This window comes from Bos grunniens, chromosome 17, assembly GCF_055505025.1.
Source record: "Bos grunniens cultivar Pamir isolate PY7600 chromosome 17, Bosgru_T2T1.0, whole genome shotgun sequence".
In the NCBI taxonomy this organism is placed as follows: Eukaryota; Metazoa; Chordata; class Mammalia; order Artiodactyla; family Bovidae; genus Bos; species Bos grunniens.
Genome location: NC_141181.1, coordinates 10,060,005 through 10,077,197, shown reverse-complemented (window position 1 = coordinate 10,077,197; position 17,193 = coordinate 10,060,005). Strand labels below are relative to the sequence as shown.

The 17,193-nt window shown below is 38.3% G+C and overlaps 1 protein-coding gene across 21 annotated transcripts in view; it reads right to left on the bottom strand.

Annotated features, from left to right (window-relative positions):
• NR3C2 (nuclear receptor subfamily 3 group C member 2) overlaps positions 1 to 17,193 on the bottom strand; it is a 457,363-nt gene that overhangs the window by 131,564 nt on the left and 308,606 nt on the right. For all 21 annotated transcript variants that reach the window (XM_086346415.1, XM_086346398.1, XM_086346409.1 and 18 more), the window contains one exon: positions 7,220 to 7,336. In XM_086346415.1, the coding sequence (XP_086202541.1) occupies positions 7,220 to 7,336 (117 nt within the window). The remainder of the gene's footprint in view (positions 1 to 7,219; positions 7,337 to 17,193) is intronic.

Here is a 17,193-nt window from a genome sequence, read left to right as displayed (position 1 = left end):
ACTAGCAGTAAAAGCAAAGTGATGGATTTCTTAGGAGAAGGCTATGCAAAATAGTAAATTCTCATGGAATCAGAACCACACGTTTTTTAGATCTACTCTTAGGGGTTAAAGAAGAGTGTGTGGCCCAGCATGGGGGCAGAAAAACGGTTATTTTCCTTTCCATTTCTCTGGTGATATTCTTGCATCTTCTGTTCTATTCTCCTTTGCATGCAGTGTAAACATCAGCAGGATTTTTTTTTTTAAAGAAGGTAGTTGGTTTTGGTTTTATTTTTTTGAAGACTTACTTAAGCAACTATTTTATCCATAACCCCAAAACTTATTCACAGGAGAGCAAAACAATTAGATATAATATAATGTTATTGGTTATACATCAGCAGGATTTTAAAGAAAAGGGATAGAGCTTGTAATAAGAGGAAGGAAGTGGATCCAGAGAAAGGGGAAGAGGCACATTTAATGGCTTTGGTTTCTGATAAATATAAACCTACTCTTTCCTCCTCCTTCCTTCCACTTTCTAACAGAGAGGCTGTTTGGGGACATGGTTAGGATTATACGCTAACCAGTGGATAGGATACAGGAAAAAGAAATTCTGAGATATTTTGAACTGTCAGTGTCTTTAGAAGTGTGTTAGAAAGTGTTAGTCACCCAATCGTGTCCAACTCTTTGCGACCCCATGGACTGTAGCCCACCAGCCTCCTCTGTCCATGGAATTCTCTAGGCAAGAATAGTGGAGTGGGTAGCCACGCCCTTCCCCAGGGGATCTTTCTGACCCAGGGATAGAACCCCGGTCTTCTGCATTGCAAGCAGATTCTTTACCATCTGAGCCACAGGGAAGCCCTATCTTTAGAAGGGGAATGACTAATTTTGTTCCTGGGGTCACAATCATCCACTAAAGAAAATGTCTTCCAAGTGTTATATGAGGTTGCATCTGCCTTTTCTCCCAAGAGAGGTAACAGGAAAGAAGGGTGAATAAAGAGAGACCCGGCAGGCCTGCTCTGCTAGAAAAACAGGGATGGGATTGGAACATGTATAATAGGTTTTTATTTAATTCACATATTTCATTTGAAAAACTGCTTCATACTAAAAGATTAAACTTTTAAATCTATTTTATTATTTATCTATTAAACTTTTTAATCTATTTATCTATTTAATACTATTTTATAGTATTATCTCTTTTAAAATAATAAAATTGTTTGCATTTCTTTCTGCCCACATTTAAACAGAAAGCAAGGCTTCTAAATAAGTAATAAAAGAAAATGACAATGTATGTTACATCGACTGGATAATTAATACAAGTTAATTATTTAACCCAGGACCAGAAGGAGTTATATTATAACTTGAACCTAAAGAAAGTACTACTCTTATGAATATTAATTTCCACTCTATCTATTTTCGACTCACGACTTTCAATGACCTCAGGATTCAAGGTAAGCTTTTTCTCTAGGAAAATGTTTTACCGAAATCCATAAAACCTATCCTCCATATATACAGAAACCAACAACAAAGTTAGGTGAACCTGAATTGTGTACTGGGCCAAGCCTCACTTAGAGACATAGATCATAGATCATAGACACAAGTGAGAAGCCTGGTGCCACAGCTGCCATTAACAGATAAGCAGGCCTATTTTTAAATGTCAGTCTATAAACAGTGGACCCATGTCATACAGAAGAGTGACGCTGGAGATGAGCTTTTGTGCCAGGAACAGAGATTTCAGTTCTGGCGCTGCCACTCCCTAGGCTGGGGCCTTGGGCCAGCTTTCAACTTCTGTGAGCCTCCATGAACTCACTTCTTAGGAAGTCCAAAAGGGAGGGGAGATGTGTATATATATGGCGGATTCATTTTGTACTGTAAAAACGAACACGACATTGTAAAGCAACTATACTGCAATGAAGATCGATTTAAAAATAAAATGGACAGATTAATAGTATGATCACATAACGTTATGTGAGGTTTGACACATATAAAGGGCTTAGAAGAATGCTCACAATACAGAACCCTTAAAAGGGCCAGTTAATCATGCATTCACTCAGCAAACAACTACTGAACACCTGCTTCGTGCCAGGCACTGTTCTCGTCACTGGCGATAAAGCAATGGACAAAACTGACGAAAATTCTCCTTCTGATGGAATATATATTCTAGCAGGAACTATCTCACAGCTAAGTAGTTTAGTTATTTACTACTACTGGTAAACCACTGGATTCCAATGCCACCCAGGGGATACTTAGCAAAGTTTGGAAATATTTATGGTTGTCACACCGAGGGAGCAGGGCCAGCTAGACTGGCACCTAATAGGCAGTGATGAAGGATACTGATAAACATCCTACAGCACACAGATGGGCCCACAACCAAGATCTGTGCTGTGCTGTGCTAAGTCGCTCAGTCGTGTCCAACTCTTTGCAACCCCATGGACTGTAGCCTGCTAGGCTCCTCTGTCCCTGGGAATTCTCCAGGCAAGAATACTGGAGTGGGCTGCCATGCCCTCCTCCAGGGGATCTTCCCAACCCAGGGATGGAACCCGGGTCCCCTGCACTGAAAGCGAATTCTTTACCACCTGAGCCACCAAGGAAGCCCAAGAATATTGGAGTGGGTAGCCTATCCCTTCTTCAGGGGGTCTTCCCAACCCAGGAATCCAACTGTGGTTTCCTGCATTGCAGGTGGAGGTATCAGGGAAGCCCAACAAAGATCTATCTGGCCCCAAATGTCAACAGAGCAGAGACTGGGAAACTCTGTTCTAGAGGTTATGTATGGACTCAGTTAATTCTTAACACAGCCCTATAAGATATGGATTATAAGTATCACTATTTCATAGCATTTTATAGTAACCAATAGTAATGGTATTTTTAAAAAGATTTTTTTGATGTGGACCATTTTTAAAGTCTTTATTGAGTTTGTTACAATACTGTTTCAGTTTTATATTTTGTTTTTTTTGGCCCCAAGGCATATAGGATCTTAGCTCCCCAACCAGGGATCTAACCTGCATTGGAGGGAGAAGTTTAAACCACTGGACCACCAGGGAAGTCCCAGTAATGGCACTTTATATAAAGTGTGATGATGCAGTATTTATACTAAAGTGCATATATTTATGTGTGTGTGTGTGTGTGTGTGTGTGTATGTATGTAGCGCATGCTAAGTCACTTCAGTTGTGTCTGACTCTCTTTGAAACCCTATGGACTACATAGCCTGCCAGGCTCCTCTGTCCATGGGATTCTCCAGATAAGAATACTGGAGAGGGTTGCCATGCCCTCCTCCAGGGAATCTTCCAGACCCAGGGATTGACCTGCATCTCTTATGTCTCCTGCATGAGCAGGAGGGTTCTTTACCCCTAGCGCCACCTGGGAAGCCCCATATGCATACATATATAGAATATGTAAATAATAATATATAAGATTTATATAGTTATACAAAAATTACATAGGGATACACATACTTCAGCAGTGTGTGCACTTGAAACTCAGATGGCAGACTTTACAAAAACTGATTTTGAGTTCATTTTCTGACCCATAGCTGTACCCTGGTGCCATTTAGATTTTAAGTTGCTGATATCTTGCCAGATTTTTGTTCACAGGCTTCAGAAGGTGATCTTTTGCATCACATTTGCAATGATTGGGATGTCAGACAAGAGAGCAGAAACTCAGACCAGGAGTCCAGAGATCCAAGATGTAGCTTCATCGTTTCACTGGCTGTGGCATCTTGGGGCATGTTTCTTAATTCCCCTGGACATCACTGACACGTGGGGCAGTCACGTCCCTCAGATCATGCGTGAAAAGTACTATGGAACACGCAGTGAGTGATCACTCCAGAGACATGTACTGAGTGGTCACTCTACACTGACTTATTTACTTCTCACTACAGCCTGGGAGGTAGGTATGCTGATCAAGGTGAGTTGAAGGAAACAGGGGCATGGAAAGGTGGCAGCCTGCCTTTGAGGTTACAGGCCAGGAAGCGGCAGATCAAGGGGTCTCACCGTGCACTGTGGCTCCAGAGCCTGCCCTGTGGACCAGCATGGGCTGCTCTGGCTGAGGTCAGGACACCCACGAGGCTCTCCTCTTGATTCCCAAGGGTTGCTCTGCTCTACGTGTAGCCACATTCCTCCCCAGGCCTAACTCGTCAGCCAGTTGGTTCATTCATCAGAGAATGAAGTCTCTTTGTCTTTTATTTACTGGAATATAATTGCTTTACAATGTTGTATTGCTATCCTGTACAGTGGAGTGAATCAGCTATATGTATCCATATGTCCCCTCCCTCCTGAGCCTCCCGTCCACCGTCCTTGCCATCCTACCCATCTGTGTCATCACAGAGCACTGAGTTGAGCTTCCTGTGCTATACAACATGTTCCCACTAGCTACCTATTTCGTACACAATAGCGTATATGTTATTGTTGTTCAGTCGCCCAGTTGTGTCCGACTCTTTGCGATCCCATGAACTATAGCATGCCAGGCTGCCCTCTCTCTCACCATCTCCCAAAGTTTGCTCAAGTTCATGTCCATTGCATCGGTAATGCCATCCAGCCATCTCATCCTCTGATGCCCTCTTCTTCTTCTGTCCTCAATCTTTCACAGCATCCGGGACTTTTCCAATGAGTCAACTGTTTGCATCACGTGACCAAAATACTGGAGCTTCAGCTTCAGCATCAATCTTTCCAATGAGTCTTCAGGGTTGATTTCTTTTAAGATTGACTGGGTTGATCTTGCAGTCCAAGGGACTCTCAGGAGTCTTCTCCAGCACCACAGTTTGAAGGCATCAATTCTTTGGTGCTCTGCCTTCTTTATGGTCCAGCTCTCAGAAACATACATGACCACTGGGAAGACCATAGCCTTGACTATATGGAGATCATGTATATAGGTCAATCCTAATCTCCCAATTTGTCCCACCCTCCCCTTTCCCCTGTGTCCACACGTCTGTTATTCATGTCTGCATCTCTATTCCTGCCCTGCAAATAGGTTCATCTGCACCAAAAAGACATATGTACCCTGACGTTCACTGCAGCACTATTAAAGCCAGGACATGGAAGCAAGTTAAATGTCCATCAACAGATGAATGGATAAAAAAGACTTGGTACATATATATAATAGGATATTACTCAGCCATAAAAAGGAATGAAATTGGGTCATTTGTTGTGATGTGGATGGACCTAGAGTCTGTCATATAGAGAGAAGCAGAAGGAGAAAAACAAATATCATATACTAACGCATATCTATGGAATCTAGAAAAATGTGCTTCTTTTTTGGATTACTTTCTTTTAAGTAGGTAACTGGAGTACACAAAAGATACATTAATCCAATGCAAAACTCAAAAGCACAGAAGAATAGACAGTGACAATTTTCCTTCCTATCCTTGTCTCCCAGCTATCCGCTCTTTTCTACTAAGCTAACCACCATTTCTGGCTTCTTGTATATCATTCCAGAAATGTGGTATACAATATATATGTATTCTTTTTTGAAAGCAGATATACTACATGTAATATACAAATCATACTATTTTGCAACTTGATTTTTTCACTAAAGAGTAGTTTTGATAATCAGTCCATATAGAGCTCCCTTTATTCTTATTAGTGTCTGAAGAGTATTCTGCAATTTATTTAATCAATTTTGAACAGATAAATAGTTAGTGTATGCCTGATGTTTAACAAGGCTACGCTGGACATATTATGCATATATCACTTCTTACATTGCCAGAACATACTTAGGATAAATTCCTAAAAGTGGAATTGGTGAGTCAAAGGGTATGTGACTTTTTAACATTTAATTGAAATAGCTAAATTGCTCTCCATAGGGGTTATATCAATTTCTACTTCCACCTAAAATGCACGAGATTAACATTTATTTTCACTTTTATTTCTATACTCAAACAATATATTAGAAAAATGTTTTCTCTTTGCCATTTGTAAGAAATTATATCTCACATTTTAAATTTACATTTCTCTTACTGGGTTTAGATTGAGAATCTTTTCATGTGTTTCAAGAACCAACTGCATTTCTTTTATTATTCTTTTACCTATGAATATTTTATTCATATTCTTATTCAGTCTCATTTTTCTAATGAGTTGGTTTATCTTATGAAATTAGAGAAGTGCTTTATCTACGTGAGAAATAAACCCTTTGTCTATAAGCTGCAGGTATTTTCCCCCAGTTTTTTTTAATTTGTCTTTGTGATGACATTCGGTTTATAAGTAGGGTTTATTTTCTCAATTCTTTTCTCTTATAGCTTCTGGGTTTATTTCATAATTAAAAAGTATAAAATAATATTCCACTTGCAGAATATTAAAAAAATCCTTTAGTACTTCTGTGTTATATTTCAAAGTTTAAATCTTTGAAAGAGCAGAATTTATCTTGGAGGATCATAAGAATTCGGATTTCACTTTCTTGTTTCCTAGTTGTCACAATAATTCCTATCAACTAATCTATCCTTTCCCCACAGATCTGAAATGCCAACTTTATTATAAACAAACTTCTCACATTATTTGAATTCATTTCTTGACTTTCTGCTGATCTGACAATCAATAAACAAATACATGGATCATGTTGATTACTGTAGCTGTCACATGCTTTACGATGGGCAGAGCCAGTTGTCCTCATTATATACCCCATTTCCAGAATTTTGCTGGCTGTTCTTTAAGAACTTAGAATCACCAAGTGGTATTTTTGTTAGACTTCTGTTATATTTATAAACTAACTTAGAGGAAACTGACACCTTCAGGATGTTGAATCTTCCCATCCATGGATGTTGTATACTTCTGTGCTACAAGTCTTTATCTCCCCCACTCTTTTGCTGAACTTCTAGAACATTAAACATTTTTTTCATACAGGCCTTCCTTTCCTACATTTACTCCTAGAGTTAGCAATATATTCCTATCTGGCTAACGGCAGCACAAATAGGTTTTACTTCTAAACACACATGGTAATGAAAACTATTAGCTACAGTTTTGTACAAAATGTCATTCATTTTTGTTTTGGCTTTGTTTATGCACCCAGTTCTTGAAACCTTAGCAAACTCAAGAGTTGAAAACTTCACTATGACCATGGCCACATAACAGACTTGTTTTAACTCTTTCTAAGAAATATTTTTCTCCTAAAATGTTTTAGCATGAATATAGAACTTACTAGATTTTTAAAAATCTTTGCTTCATGTTAGCTTCACCTTCAATTTTGGGAGTACATAGAGTCTAGTAGTGTTACATTGCATATTAATAGTTCTTATTAAACTAATACCCACAGACCTTACCTCCTAAATTCATTCCAGCTTGAAGACACTTCTGAAGTCTGCACGCAGGACAATTCTTCCGCCGAATCTTATCAATTATGCAGTCATTTCTTCCCGCACACAAATAGTTGTGTTGCCCTGAATAAAATAATAAAGAGTAATTGTTAAAATAAAGACTACTACATTAATATAAAATACTAATACGTATAATCAGATAATTAAACATCCTCTTTCCTGCCTTAAAATCTCTTTGTCAAAAAAAGTAGAAGAGAAACATGATCTGCAAATACTATAGGCACAGGAATGGTCAGCTGAATACAGGTGAGACTTCAGGTTGCAGATGATAAGCTTAAAACTACGTTTACTTCCAATAGGTTTCCAAAGAAACAGAGCTGCACTCCCCACTGCTTGACTTCATTGGCATGCTTCCTTTCAGGAGATGGTGCACATTTCACCCAGACATCACCCAGCACCAAACTAAACAAAGGCCTTGCTTCAGCTTTTTTAAAAAGTGTAGTTTATTGAAGTATAGTTGATTTACAATGTTGTGTTAGTTTTAAGTGTACAGCAAAGTGATTCAGCTATAAATCTATATACATTCTTTTCCCCATCTTTTCCATTATGGATTATCACCGGATACTGAATATAGCTCTCTGTGCCATGCAGCAGACCTTGTTGTTCATCCTTCCTACATATACCAGTTTACATCTGCTCATCCCAAACTCCCAGCTGCTGCTGCTGTTTCAGCTGCTCTGCCTGCTCCCATTTATACATGTCATTCCAACGGGAAGACTTTCAAATCATTTAACTAGAAATGTAGAACAATTTCATTTTGCAAGTCAAACTGGCACCAAAATAATTCAGATGTGGAATATGCTTAGAGGGTGGCATCTACTGGAAAAATGCTAAACTGTACCCTAGCTCTATTATTCATTTACATATCCAAATTAATATACTGTATTTACTGAACCTCCACTAGAGATCAGCTCTGTTAGAGGCAGCAACGCAAAAGACCCAAGTTTCCACTCTTATGACCTTTTAATGAGGGAAAGAGAGTCAACAGATAGGGTAATTGGGGACAATGGTCAACTGCTGGACAGTAACAGGTGCTCAGGAGAAAAACGAGGGCATAGAACGCGGTGGAGGTGAGGAGGGTGTTGACATTTTAGAAAGAATGGAGGGAAAACCCCACTGGAAAGCAACTTTAAAATAAAGGTCTAAAGCAAAGGAAGGTGCTACCTGTGTGGACATCTTGGGGAGAAAATACGGTACGGCGGAGGGAAAAGCAAACGAGGGTTGACAGGGGCGCGAGGGCACCTGGCAGGTTTAAGGAACAGCCAAGTGTGAAAGTGGACAGAGTCAGTGAACATTACGAGGGGATGAGGAAAAAGAGCTAACCTCAGTCAGCCCATGTAAGGCCTTATCAATCGTGTTCAAGACGTCGACTCAGTGAGATGGGAACCACTAGTTTCCAGGGCTTTGAGATGAGATGTGACTTGATGTGACTCATGTTTAATAGGACTGTTCTGGCCACTGTGTAAGAAGCCGACTGAAGTGGACTGAGCACAGGATCAGAGGGAATGGGTAGCAGGCTGTCCCTGTACTTCAGGGGAAGATGATGGGGGAGTAGCGATGAGAAGTGCTCAGGTCCAAGATACACTCTGAAGGCAGGGCTGCTGGAATCTGCTGAGAGGTCTGAGAACAAGGGGATCTAAAGAGGCAGTAAGACTCTTGGGCTGAACAAACAGAAAAATGGAACTGCTGTAAATTCAAATGAGCAGACAGTTAAGAGCCATGGCTTAGGGGGGAATTACTCTGGCTTGGTCTTAGACATGCTAAGAGGTATGTCAGTGGAAGTATGGGGCGGGGTAGGGGACAGTTAGATACAGAGACCTGGAGCTCAGGAGCGGTCTGGGCTGCAGATGTAATCAGCTTGTGGTCATTATTTTAAGCCATGAGACTGGATGAGATCATATGGAGACTGGAAAGGGAAGAGGTGTGAGGACTGAGTCATGGGTCTCTGAAAACATGCAGACTAAGCAAAGCGAGTCTCAGTGATGACTGTGAAGCAGGAAACAGGTTCCAAAACCCCCTCTTCAACCCAGTACCATCACATTCCCTTGGTTGATAATTACTAAGTAAATTACAGGAAGTACTCAATAAATATAATGTGTATTGCTAATGGTATTAAAATAATTTAATCTAGAGCTCATTCTCGGTAACATTATGGTAAATTTTAGTAATGACGATCACAATAAAAGAACAGTAATAGAACAGGGAAATCTATCAAAGGGAAGAAATCAAACTCCATCATTATAATAATCTAATGACCTCTTAAAAAACTGAAAGGCTCTTAGTCACTATAGGTAGGTGTAGATAATTACAAAAAGGCAATCAATACCCACAGGAAAGACTAGAACCAATGAATATAACATTTCACAACGCTGCACACCATCTTAAGAAGTTACCATAAAAATAAAATTTTAAGGCCTATTATAGCACTATTTTAGTTGTCGTATAACAACCCTACGACGTAGGTAAGGCAGTTATCACTGCTATTGTTCACAAGGAGAAACTCATACTAGAACTGATCAGGTGACCTCCCCAAAAGGTGGAAGTGGAAGCAGAATTCGGACCATGCTGCTGTGTCTCAAGGTCAGTCTTTTCTAAATGTCGATTTTGAAATATAATTTACTGGTGGTCCAACAGGATGCTGAATGCTCTTTGGAAAGAATAAGCAAAGGAACATTATTTGAATGAGGCATACTTTACTTTGTCACCCAGTATTTCCACTGGCAATCAGCACTGTGTGCCTTTTTTTGTGGTATGAAACTAAAGACAAACTCAGAAATTTCACCTCTAATGTACACTGAATTGAATAAACTTCAGTGCCCCAAAAAACAACTAAATGTAACTTTGGTTTCAATTCAACAGTTATTTATTGGGAACCTATTGTGTGTACAAGGCCATAAAACATTTGCATAAGGGGCTGGGGTGGTCTATGGTTCCTTCCATTTCTGAGAATCCATGATAAAATATGACAAAGTCTCTTAGCGGTAAGCATACAATAATGCATAAGAAATGGCCACTGTCCAATGCACACACTAGAAAACTTCTCTTTCTGAGTGTTCAAAAACAGACTTCTAAGAGTTAGGATTGTACTACGGGGATTTCTTTTTAATGAACACCTTTTAAAAATTCACGTTACTGTAAGAGCTGCAAAAAATGTCCTTCCACATACACTGAATTATTGTATCTGGTTTCTACCAGTTAGTAGAAACCAGAAATTGGTCACAATCACCAATTCATCTCCCATCCGAACCGGATGGGAGAGTTCAAAGGCCAGCTGTGGGAATGCCGTACTAGTTTTATCTGTCATTTGTTCATTTGTGTTTTTAAATCTGTAAACATGAAAGATCTGAATCACACCTACACAAATAGGCAGTGTGTATCCCGTCCAGTAATCTATATTGATAAAATAAACAATCAAAAAACCACAATGAAAATAAGAGATTGCGTTTAGAAGACTTAAAAAACTTTTGATCATGTCTTTAAAAGAACACTGTGCTCTCCTGGTATAAAAATAGCTAATCCAGAATAAGTCATAACCCAGGCTTTCGAAGGTAAGTAATTTTCTACTACAATGTTAACATAGGCTGGACAGTGGAGGCTTTGAATGAAACTCATTTTATTCAGCAGGTGATGAGATTCTTGCTTACAGGATGTGAAGTCCACAGGTGTATTTTACAAATATTAATCTGAAGGTTATGTCTTAAGGAGATAGAACAGAAGTAGCAGACACTACCACTTTCAACTGGAGGTTCTCTGAGATGGCCTCTATGCAAGTTAATAGCTCTATTTTAGTCAGAATATATAGCCACAGGAATAATCCTATGGATAAAAAATGTTAGCGGTAAAGGAAACAAAGATTTCTCATTCCACTTACATGTCCATTAGGGGAAGAATTTCAGTTTTACTAGTAGAATAACTTGAATCAGATAAATCTCCTGCTGCTGCTGCTGCTAAGTTGCTTCAGTTGTGTCCGACTCTGTGTGACCCCTTGGACAGCAGCCCACCAGGCTCCCCTGTCCCTGGGATTTTCCAGGCAAGAACACTGGAGTGGGTTGCCATTTCCTTCTCCAATGCATGAAAGTGAAAAGTGAAAGTGAAGTTGCTCAGTCATGTCCGACTCCTAGCGACCCCATGCACTGCAGCCTACCAGGCTCCTCCGTCCATGGGATTTTCCAGTTAAGAGTCTGCCTGTAATTCAGGAGACGCAGGAGATGTGGGTTCGATCCCTGGGTCAGGAAGATCCCCTGGAGAAGGAAATGGCAACTCACCCCAGTACTCTTGCCTGGGAAATCCCACGGGCAGAGGAGCCTTGTAGGGCTACAGTCCATGGGGTTGCAAAGACTCACACATGACTTAGCAACCAAACCACAAAAATTGAAAATGGATAGACAGTCCAGAAAGAAGGGGATATCATGAGGTGTGGATATATTAACTCCTCTCAAATTTTCAGCTGACCTCTGAATTGAGCATGAGACTCCAAAGAGTCAAAAGGTGAAAGAATTTAATGCTTTAAACAGTTAAGCAGGGTATTTTAGTTACTATCAATCACAAGGAGAAAGAGTTTGAATCTCACTAAATTAGAAGGACTCAATCTTTCCATTTCCTTAGGCTTTCCATTGAAATTCTAGAAGGTCCCTGCCTTAGGAGGAAACAATGTATCCCAGGATTAAGGCATTAATTTTAGGGTTAAAGGTATAACAAAAACAGATCCTCCCTAAAAAATCATACAGCAAAGGCCCTGTAAGTTCAAAATGTTCTGTCAGTAATTTGACTACTAGATTAAAATGCAATATTCTTCAGAGAAATATAACAGAACCTGGAGTCTCCAGAATGTCTAGAATACAATAATAATTACTAGAAAAATACAAACCAGAGTCAAAAGAAAACTGAGTCAGTAGAAACAGACTCACAGATGATCCAGAGTATGAAACTAGCAGATAAGGATTTTAAAATTGATATTTTAGACAGCACAAGAAAATAAGAAAAAAAGAAAAGAAAGAAATGGGAATTCTCAGAAGAGATTTTGACACTATAAAAACAAACTGAAATCAAAGAACTGTAAAATATACTATTGAGGACAAAACATTTTGGGTTGAAATTAACAATATACTGGACACAAAAATCAGTGAAATTAAAGACATATAAATAAATCATAAAAATTAAAGCACAAAGAGAAAAGAATTAAAAGCTAAAAGAACAAGGTACTTATGGCCTATGTGGTGGCATTAAGTAATTTAACATACTTGTAGTAGCAGTCCCAGAAAGAGAATACGTCAGAAAATAATATATAGAAATTTCCAAATTGACTAAAACAACAATTTTAGCAAATGCCCCAAGAGATAAATACAAAGAAAACCGCTAAGGTACAACATAGTTAAATTGCTGAAAACAAATATAAAAAAATTTTTAAAGCAGCCAGAACAAAGCAAAAAATAAATAAATAAATAAATAAACAATTACAGTATGTAAAGGGGAATAAAGGTAGAGTAAAAACTGATTCTTTGTAACAATCAAGGCCAGATAGCAACATACAATTATTTTAAAATTCAGTAGCACCAGTGAAAACATTTCTCAAAATGAAGGTAAAATAAAGACATTTTTGGATAAACTGAAGTGAAGATAATTGGCTGATAATAGAATCACATTATAAGAAATAAAAAAGAAAGTTCTATGCTAAAGGGAAATGATATCAGAGAGAAATTTGAAATCTGGATGTACAGGAAAGAATTAGAAATGAAGGACAGCTAAATTTTAGAGAAATGTTCTTTCTTTTCTTAAATTCAAAAGTCAAATGACTGTTTAAAACAAAGTAAATGTGTATTATGGGATTTATAAAATGTATATGTGAAATATCTAAAAGCATAGTACAGAGTACAAGAAAAGATATACATGAAATTTTACTGCTCTAAGTTTCTTACACTGTACTTGAAATGGCATAAATTATTCAGGGTAGACTATGATAAGTTAAGAGTACATCTTGTAATCCCTCAAGCAATGATTTTCTTGCTCTGGACAAGCAGCATCAGCATTACCTAATAATTTATCAGAAATTAAAATCCATAAACCCAATTTCAGACCTGCTAGTTCAGAAATTTTGGAGTGGGACCTAGAAATCTGTGTTTTATGTAACTCTTCATGTGATTCTGATGTATATTAATGTTTGAGAAATACTACCCTAAGCAGCCAGCAGAATAAAAACACCAAGTATAGTTTAAGGGACAATAAAGATATAAAATGGCATACTAAAGATACTCAACCCAGAAAGGACAGAAAAGAAAAAACAGAGGAACAAGTAAAGGAGGAAAACACAAAGAAACACTCAGGTAAGAGAGAGAAGTTCAAGTGCAGAAACAGTTACACTAAATGTAAATGGTTTAAACACTCCAGTTAAAAGTCAAAGATGGGAGACTGAATTTTTTAAAAAAGACAGTACTTAAGCATGTGTTATGATGCATTTTAAATAGAAAAGTACATATAGGGTGAATGTTAAAAAAAAGGAAAATATATATACAATGAAAAAATGTAAGCATAAGAAAGCTGATGTGGCTACATTAAAGTCAGACAAAGTAGACTTCAAGAGAAAAGTATCACAAAAGATAAAAACTACCACTCGTAGTTATTAAGCTGGGATACAAGCAGCCCTAATATCAACGCACTTAACAACAGAGTTTCAAAATTCATCAGGTGAAAATTGTCACCTGGAGAAGGAAATGGCAACCCACGCCAGTATCCTTGCCTGGAGAATCCCATGGATGGAGGAGCCTGGTAGGCTACAGTCCATGGGGTTGCAGAGTCGAACACAACTGAGCGACTTTTTACTTTTACTTTTTAAACTATATAACATCCAGCCAAAGACTGGCAGGCAGGTATTCTTTCTGCCCCCTTCTGATGTCTATGTCAGAAGCTTTCCCTATCTCCTTTATACTTTAATAAAACTTTATTATACACACACACACACACAAAAGAAAATTGTCAGGATTAAGGCAAATAAAGGTTAGTCCAAAATCATAGTTGGAGGTTTAAAAACCCCTCTCTCAGCAATTGATAGAATAACCACTATGTAGAAAATCAGTGAGGATACAGGAGATTTTCAAACATCTTGGATCAATTAACACTTAGGCACATAACTGAACAATACACATGTTTTTTTCAAGTATACAAGAAGTATTCACTGAGACACACATAGTCTAAGCTATAAAACAAATTTAAAATTCTGAAAGGATTGAAATCATGTACAATATATTTGCTGGCCACAAAAGGAACCAAATTAGAAATCACACAACAAAATGATATATAGACAAGTCCCATATTTGATAATTAAGCAACATACTTCAAAAAATTTATGGGTCAATGAAGAAATCACAAGTGAAATTAGCAAAGATTTCAAAATGAATGATAACGAAAACATAAAACTTATTAAATACATTTAAGCAGTCCTTGTAGAACTTTTAGCTTCATATACTTAGTCTAAGAAAGGAGAAGGGTTTAAAATTGATGACTGAAGATTCTAGCTTAAAAAACTAGAAAACATAAAAACTAAAAGCAAATCAAATAGAAGGAGTAAAATTATAGTATAGAGATCAATGAGAAAGAAAAAACCAAGAGAGAAAAATAAACCAAGCTAAAAGTTGGGTTTTGGTACAGATCAATCAGGCATCAGCAGACAGGCTGGGAATTCTGTTCCCTGTGGCCCCAGGCTGACGGGAACAGCCAGCACAGTGAGTGCTGGGAGTCAGGGCAGAGGAGCTTCCGAGTCTGACCTAGGAAACCCACCGCTCCAGCCTAGAGTGGGCAACTCACCCTTGACTGCTCAGATTTAGTCCAATGACCCCACTCAAGCACAAGGGAGACTAGAATTGTAAGCTTACCTCTTGTCAGAACTCAAAGAGCTAGAAACAAATGAGGAACCTCACTGAAGACTACCTCCATAAAGGGAGATGAGAACATAAGATTCAACCTTCTATTACTTCCTCTCAGAAGTATTAAACTACTTAAATTATTGCTTTTTGAGGGACAAATTTTAATGGATGAAGGTGAGGGCCCTTTCTATAAATAGCTAAACTTTTCAAAACATTATTGAGAAGCTACCAGCAACTAATGTATTTTTTAGGAAAGAAATCAACATCTCTGGCTATTTTAATAAAGAATATAATCCAGTGACCACTCCACCCCTAAGCCTAGAAACCCATAACCTATTTTGTCAATGTCAGTACCCTAATAATGTCCATACATATTCAAGAATCCGTACCCCCCAAAATGGAAGGCAAATAAATTAAAGCTTAGAGGGGATCATTTTTTCCTCATAAAAATTTAGGGAAAGTTTGGTCTAGCTACCTGGTAGCAAGCACTGTAACCGATACTCCAAAGGGAAAAAAATGCATATTTTCACAACATAGAAATAAAAGCTTAAAATAAATGGGATATGATTGAAAAAATCCAAAATATTCCTTTAAAGTAAAACTTTTACACAAACGGGCTAAGCATCCATCCTCAGGCACTAAGGCACTCTCGGAGAAACACTATGGAGTATTAGTCTACAAACTGATTGAGAAAGTAGAGATACGGTACAAAGAGTATCCTGCCTGACAAACAGAACTTTTACGTTCTTTTGGAATGTTGTATATAGACACAAACCTGCAGTAATGACCTACTGGCTTACAACGCGCTGGTTTACAAAAGACCCATATAATACACGCATCATTTCTGTCCCATCTCCAGCACCATATTCACATATAACAATTTAGAGGGGAAGTCTACGCACGTAAGAGTTTAGAAAAAGACCTCGGAGGGCTCGCAAGAAGGCAGTAGAGGATTCTGTGAAAGGCAGAAACAGCTTAAAGCAGGGTCAGAATCCCAAGCCAGAGACACGTGCCTTCTTGGTGTCCTAAGTTTTAAATACTTTTACTGTAAGGCTCACATCACCGTCCACTGACATTGATTCAGTTCAGTTCAGTTGCTCAGTCGTGTCCAACTCTGCGACCCCATGAATTGCAGCACGCCAGGCCTCCCTGTCCATCACCAACTCCCGGAGTTCACTCAGACTCACGTCCATTGAGTCAGTGATGCCATCCAGCCATCTCATCCTCTGTCGTCCCTTTCTGCTCCTGCCCCCAATCCTGACATTGGTTAGGCTGCCTTAAATTATAGCCATTGCAGAGTCATTTAGATGTAAAAGCATCTTGTTTAAGAAAACGATTCTGTCCAGCAGGGCTCAGGGAACTTCAGTCACTCATCCATCTGTTGTACCAGTTCAAGGTACCTCCTGCCTGAGGGAGTGGTTACTTTTAGGAGAAAAGGAAGCCATTCTTGAAAATAGAAAGCTGCCAAGGTTAGAGTAAATTTGGATGGGGCACCAGGAAGATTAGTTAGTACAATATTAATTTACAGGGAAACAAGTACTCATATCAAAGGGGAAATACAGACTTAAAAAAAACAAAATCCCGTATCGTGCATCAGAGGGATGGTATGGGGAGGGAGGAGGGTACGAGGGTTCAGGATGGGGAACACATGTATACCTGTGGCGGATTCATTTTGATATTTGGCAAAACTAATACAATTATGTAAAGTTTAAAAATTAAATTAAATTAAAAAAAATAAAATAAAAAAAAACAACAAAAAACAAAATCCCAAACAACCAAACTTGAGTTCCAAAATTTTAAAAAGTATCAATTTTCCTGTTTTTTCAACTATGATATTGCTTTTAATTGCAGAATAATTCTGCTTTTTTCAACAATGACATTGCTTTTAACATTGCTTAAATTTTATTCTTTAAAAAGTTACCGAACCCAATACAGTGTCTTTTAAAACTGTCAATTACTTTGAAATCAAGAAACAAATTTTTGTTATACTTGGGCTGATCCCCTATGAGAAAATACAGATTGTATAACACAGGGATCTTGTCTCAAAGCATCAATAATGCTAGA